The sequence below is a fragment of the Limulus polyphemus genome, unplaced genomic scaffold (genome assembly GCF_000517525.1).
Source record: "Limulus polyphemus unplaced genomic scaffold, Limulus_polyphemus-2.1.2 Scaffold1007, whole genome shotgun sequence".
In the NCBI taxonomy this organism is placed as follows: domain Eukaryota; kingdom Metazoa; phylum Arthropoda; class Merostomata; order Xiphosura; family Limulidae; genus Limulus; species Limulus polyphemus.
The window spans coordinates 131,523-138,508 of NW_013666617.1; the positions used below are offsets into that span (position 1 = coordinate 131,523).

At 35.0% G+C, this 6,986-nt stretch overlaps 1 protein-coding gene across 13 annotated transcripts in view; it reads right to left on the reverse strand.

The window, feature by feature from the left end:
* Positions 1-391: 391 nt before the first annotated feature.
* The window catches only part of LOC106461667 (serine-rich adhesin for platelets-like), a 75,640-nt gene continuing 69,045 nt past the window's right edge, over positions 392-6,986 (reverse strand). For 8 of the 13 annotated variants that reach the window (XM_022388676.1, XM_022388685.1, XM_022388683.1 and 5 more), the window contains one exon: positions 1,045-1,128. In XM_022388676.1, the coding sequence (XP_022244384.1) occupies positions 1,084-1,128 (45 nt within the window). In that variant the 3' untranslated portion in view covers positions 1,045-1,083. Of the gene's footprint in view, positions 1,129-6,986 lie in introns of all 13 variants that reach the window. The other 5 variants (XM_022388687.1, XM_022388675.1, XM_022388682.1 and 2 more) reach the window with 2 other exon arrangements.

The following is a 6,986-nucleotide window of genomic DNA, read 5'->3' on the forward strand; positions in this document are numbered from 1 at the left end:
TACACTGAATACATTATAGAAGGTAAACACGTTAAACTATTTACTTCTTACTAATATTTTAACATTAATTACATTTTTTAATGGAACAAAACAACTTAAAAATAATGTTTCCAAATCTTCCTTAGATATGGAAGTTTAGTGGTAGAGTTGATGCACTACTTTCTTCTGAAAACTGAGTCATGAGAAACATACATGTTTATGGGTCAGAAACATAATCAGTGATGATACTTGGGTCTATCTTTGGTCTAAATGTTGAATGTATGCACATGAATGTTCGTGTGATTATGAAGAAAGAATGAATTTCTTGAAAGTGAAGAACTTAAAACCTGAAAATTGTGAAAATTTATTTTTATTCACTTGGACAACAATGCTATATGCATTATAAATAATTTCTAATTTTTATATAGGAAAGCTTGATAAAATTGTAACAATTACAATATAACAATTTCAAAATTGGCAAGCTTTATAATTTATCTCCAACTTATGTATCATATCTTGGAAAGTCTGTATCAAGCAAAATAATATATTAAACGTTTTGTAAAACCTCAATAGTACCAAAGCTTAAAGAAAATATTCAGCTAGTCATTGTTTTAAAAATACGCCACTTCTTAAATAAGTAAAAAATGAAATAAAAATGAGCTACAAAATGATTTCTCACAAACATCTATAGAAAATGTAGCTGGAAATCTAAGATTTTGCTGTCATAACACAGGATGAACCAAAATATAATCCATTATCATCAAAAAACGGAATGCTTCAAACAAAACATAAAGAAAACAGTATCAATCGTTATGATCACAGTTAAGTAGCACCTGTTTATCCTTAGATTACAATTATCACAAAATACTGATGGAAGGTGATAGTGTTTAAACAACATCATAATTCAACTCTCTAATAAAACAAGTTATATAGTTCAATTACTCACATTGGCTTCAAAGTTACATGACAATTTACTGAAACTTTTATAAAACTATATGATTGATAACCACCCTTTTTTCTTAGGTTTCGTTGCTGTCTTTTCTCTACTTTGTTCTAATTCATCTTTTTCTTTATTTCTTGCCTTTTCTTTATTTTTCATCTTCTTCAATTTATAATTTTTCTTTGCTTTATCTTTTTCGTCAAGATCATCTATAATTATACATAATTCATTACATCATGCTTTTTCTTCAAGAAGCTCTAACAAAAATAAGTACTAATACTGGGGAATTTGAACTATTTTAACTCCCCTAAATAACCAGTGTACTGACAAATATAAGTACAAAACACCAAGTCATCTGAACTACTGTACCTATAATGAACATATCTGTCCTGGCAGACATAAGTAAAAAACACTGAGTCATCTGAACTACTGTAGCTATACTGAACATTTCTGTCCTGATAGACATAAGTAAAAAAACACTGAGTCATCTGAACTACTGTACAAACGTAACATTTCTGTCCTGATAGACATAAGTAAGAAACACCGAGTCATCTGAACAACTGTAGCTATACTGAACATTTCTGTCCTGGCAGACATAAGTAAAGAACACTGAGTCATCTGAACTACTGTACAAACGTAACATTTCTGTACTGATAGACATAAGTAAGAAACACTGAGTCAACTGAACTACTGTAGCTATATTTAACATTTCTGTCCTGATAGCCATAATTAAAACACACTGAGTCATCTGAACTACTGTAGCTACACTGAACATTTCTGTCCTGATAGACATAAGTAAAAAACACTAAGTCATCTGAACTACTGTAGCTATATTGAACGTTTCTGTCCTGATGGACATAAGTAAAGAACACTGAGTCATCTGAACTACTGTAACTATATTGAACGTTTCTGTCCTGATGGACATAAGTAAAGAACACTGAGTCATCTGAACTACTGTAGCTATATTTAATATTTCTGTCCTGATAGCCATAAGTAAGAAACACAGAGTCACCTGAACTACTGTAGCTATACTGAACATTACTGTCCTGGCAGATATAAATAAAAAACACTGAGTCATCTGAACTACTGTAACTACAATGAACAGTAAAGTAAATACAGAATATTTAGAAACCTGAGTTATTATGCTTACACTGTAAAAGTGTATGATCATAATTTCAGAAATTAAGAAAAGATACCTCATATATAATATTTAATGAAAGATATAACTCAAGATTGAAAAAATAATGTGCAATATGTATGACAAAAATTAGTATCACCTAGTCTCTTATCATCCTGACTAAAGGAGTGACTATACACAGACATTTTAGGTTACTTTGGTAAACACAAAGGAGTACTAAGAGAAATTATCCGATTGCTGTTTACATAATTTTTAAATTGATATTACATGATTTATGCAAGTCTTACTTCTACAGTATATGAAGTATGTTTATTAAAGTTGTGAAACTTTTGTATAAAGTACAATGGTAACATTTTTCTTACCTGAAGTTTAGATAGGTACTTATCTCTCTGCACCACTAAAAGCTATTGCCACATTTGCAACTGCTGTAGAATTTCCTGTGCATATCACAAGCCTTGAACAAACTCTTACTCCTAAAGTTTCTTTGTGTATTTCACCAGTCTATAATCATAATGCTGTAGCCTCTAGGAATAGGAGGGTGACATGACCTTCAATAATCCCCACAAACACTAGCACATGATCATGACTCATTTTTGATGAAGCAAATAAAATGCATCTGGAGAGGGGAGAAAAGGTAGGAGGTGGCATAGAGAGTTAAGTATCTATCTGAAATACATTTTCAGGTAAGGAAAATATCACCTTAGAAAACATTACTTACCTTCCTGCACCACTAAGAACTAGAAAATGGTGAAGGGGGTAGTGCTGAACAATTAAAAAGATAAGATCTTTCTGAAATACTTGCAGAAAGGGAAAGACCATAGGATGTGATTTCCATGAGACCAGGGGTTGCCTAGTGAACCAGGGACTACTCTTCATTCAATGACTTTTACAAGTGTTAAGTTACTGTAACAGTAGAGTAAAGGATATCAGGAAAATTCAGTGCTGATGGTTACGTGTGAAGGTAGGCAGAAAAGCATGCCACATGGCTTTAAACCATTCTCTTTTGGTCAAATACACACACATGAGATAGATAATATAATGATGAATGGAGGAAGGAAAAAAAACCTCACTTGCATCCAAAGGCAAATCTGATTCACATCCAGCTAGATATATCAACTGGAAATTGCTTGGTAGATGTTGTACCAGTGCTACATTTCCAGTTAATTCTCCCCTATATCTAAAACAAGGCTAAGGCCCAGCTGGTCTATACTGGGAGGAAGGCACCACTTCCAGAGAAAACTCTACACACTGACTTCCCCAGAAGGAGGGGGGATATGTGTAGGACAGAACATTGGAGAGTAGACGTGGACCACTGTCATTAAACACAATCATCTGGAATGATGATTGCCCACAAAGAGGCAATGTAATGGATTATTATAACTAAAGACAGCTAGGTGTGAGCTAGGTGTAAGAGCAGGGCTAAGCATGGTGCTGTTTGTTTTTTTTATTTGTTTTTGTAAATGGTGTGTAAACAGCCAGGTCAATTATATAGATTTACTGCAAAAGCAGTCTTACAGAAAACCTTATCTCATTGGTGGATACAGAGTAGGGGAGGATGGGTTTAACATTTTCGTACTCCCTAGCTCGATGCAGATTTCAGATAAGCATTCCCTATAAAGCAACACTGGCCATTTACTGAGATCCAATTGCACCATACATAAGTTTCTTTGTTTTGAATTTCATGCAAAGCTACACAAGGGCTATCTGCACTAGCCGTCCCTAATTTAGCAATGTAAGACTAGAGGGAAGGCAGCTAGTCATCACCACCCACCGCCAACTCTTGGGCTACTCTTTTACCAACGAATAGTGGGACTGACTGTCACATTATAACACCCCCATGGCTAAAAGGACGAAAATGTTTGGTGGGACAGGGATTCTAACCTGCATCCCTCATATTGCAAGTTGAGCACCCTAACCACCTGGCCATGCTGGGCCCCCATACATAAGTAATGTAGTGTTTAGTTTCTCATGTTACATGGGTGTTTGGCTTTTGTTTTTTCTCTTCTTTGGTGCATTTTACCTCCTTGTTTTTTTTTTTGTGGATGTGTACAAAAAGGTTGTGTCAGGATCATACAGAACATTCAAAATCAGTGATGGAACTGGAAATTAAAATAAACAGGCACAACTCAATATACTAGAGCTTCTGGGTAGAATGAAGAGAGGCACAAACCAGATACATATGAAACTGCTCACTGGTGAAAGTAAAGGGAGATGAATGTGTTAGGTGAAGTCCACATTCCAGTCTGCAAGATCTCCTCCAAAGGTTGGCATCAAAAGAAGGCAAGTGAAGCAGAGATATGTCAAATCTGATGGGAGGTGACATTAAAAAGCATTTGGTCAGACTCATCTAAAAAAAATGACATGTCAGTTAGATGAATCCAACCAGACAGATGGAAGATGATAAGATCCTAGAAGATGAGGTAAACCATGAGAAAAACTGGGGGCAGTCCAAACAGGATAGCAATGGGCAGCCTTAACTGGACATAAAAGATGATTGGGAATGGAACACTGCAAAGGCATGAACATGTGAATGATGGCAACCACAAGTGTGTAAAAGGATACAATAGCTGAAAGAAATGAAATAGTACTGGGCAAGGGGCAAAAGGCATAAGTAACACTGCTCAGTAAATGGCAATTGTCCAAAAGGGCCTATGTAAAAAAAAACAAAAAAAACAGGTAAAGCACAGGCCCTGAATGCGAGTGCCTTCCTGATGATTAATATAAGAAATTATCATAGTGTCAGAATGGATCAGTTTGAGATGACCTAACAACTGTGACCAAAGATTTAGGCATGCCTTAATAGCTAGTTAATAAGTAGTAATCACTTCTCTTGAGCCCAGACTCCAGAGAAAGTATTGAGAACTCCCCCACCCCTACTCCAACTGGAAAGAAAGGCATCACTTTAAAGATGCAAGTTAAGTGGAGGGGTGGGAGAGAATACCTAACGTCATGTTGGAGTGATCGAACCACCATGACAGAGAGGGAAGCAAAGATGAAAGGAGAGGCACAAGGGCAGATAATGAATTCCAGGACATTGTGACAGTCCCCTAGAGCCTATTAAAAGGGATACATGTGTAGAGAGAGGTCGGTCCCCCAAAGCAAGAGAACCTCACATACAGGAAGAGAAGGAAAGCAATGAGCCTTCAATACCAAGATCTCCACAGCATGAAGGTGCAAGGAAGATGGTTAAACCTACCCTGTATAAGAATCAAGAAATTCCCAGGAAGATGTCAAACAACAGAGGATTAGAGGGAAAAGGATGAAGAGAAAGAGGAAATGAAGTACAGAAAAGCATGGATAGACCATAAAAAAGAACTTGCATAATCAAAGGGTTGCTAAAGAAAGGAGATTGCAAGTGTGTGAGGCAGGAAAGGCAGGTATCAACTGTTCCAGAGACAAGAATCAGTTCCAAAGATGAAACCCAGGTGCCAAGGCAGTCTACCTTGCAGAAAGAGGAATGGCGAGTAGAAGTGATAAGACAAGGAGATGGGGATAGGCAACTGAGATATTCATCGTCTAGTGAATCGGACACCAGAGGATTGAAGAAATACTGTTGGTGAGCAGGTCCAGTCCAAGACACCAAAGAATTAAGGACACCCACAAATATTGGTTCAGTGAGAAAAGAGATAAGACATAGGTTAACTCTTTCAGCAGGGGTTCAGTCCCTGGGGACCAACCTCATAACCATTTTGTTACTTATTACAGCTTCATACTATAAGTTTTAAATAAGTAAACATGTGTTAACAAAATTTGGCAGATTATCAGTAAACATTACAATGCTTTTGTATGCAAAATATCAAATTCTTTATTAAGTCTTAAGGTTTGCAAAGCAATGTTTTTCTCAAGACTTTTTTTTCTTTTTGCATATTGCCTATCCAACATGCAAAGTAATTTTCATTTTAAAATTAAAAATACTTTGTGCATCAGAAAATTTACAAATTTCACATGCAATATCTTTATAATATCCAGATAATTATCAAATGTTTCTTAAGAAAAACTTTATATTTTATCTGTTATTTTCAATAATTAATCTTTATATGGGTTTGGTCAATTTGACTGATCTCGTAACCATGTTAAAAAAATAGGAAATAAATATAAATGATGACTTTTTCACTGTAGAGTGACTCAAATTATAACACGAAAACATAAATGTTTAGACTAAATAGCTTAAATCTCATAACATTATACATGTACATATATCATTTTTATTATATCGATCTTTCAGGCACGCCTAGCTAACAATACACAAGTTACAATGTCGTGGCGCATATGCACTCATGTTACCATATCCAATAATATAAAACTGACCTTTAGTTTTTACAAAGTGACCTGTCTGGGCTGTGTTTTAGTAGACAAGTATTTTGTAAAATACAGTCACATTTCAATTATTATACATTATATATGTATACAGATTATTGCTATTTAGAAATAAGTTCTTAAACTTATTTTTCATAAAACACAGAACAGTAAATAAAGAAGTAAAGCAAACAATTATCTTTTCTAGTTACGACCTTTGTACTCAGTTGCTGCTTGCCGTAGGTTGTTAAGCCTTTTAAAATTTTGCACATAGAGGATATGAAACGAAATAATTTTTTTAGGTTTTATATAGCCACAAAATCATAAATAACTATATCAATAACATAGAATCCCACTATAATTTATTAGGCTGAGTAACTAAGCTGTATTTCAGTCTAAAAAATATGAAATTTTGAGCAGACTAAAGACACAACCTACCTTCTTGAAATCTTGGTTTGAAAGATAGAGATGGCAGCCAAACACATTAAAATGGCAAAGAATGCCATTAGGGGTACATTCTTAGCTTTCCATTGGTTATTAATGTCATATATAGAGGTAAGTGTATATAAAGGAGCGTTTCCAAAATGGAAAGAGGTGGGTGGGGTGCCACTGTGTTTGATTTATTACATGAGC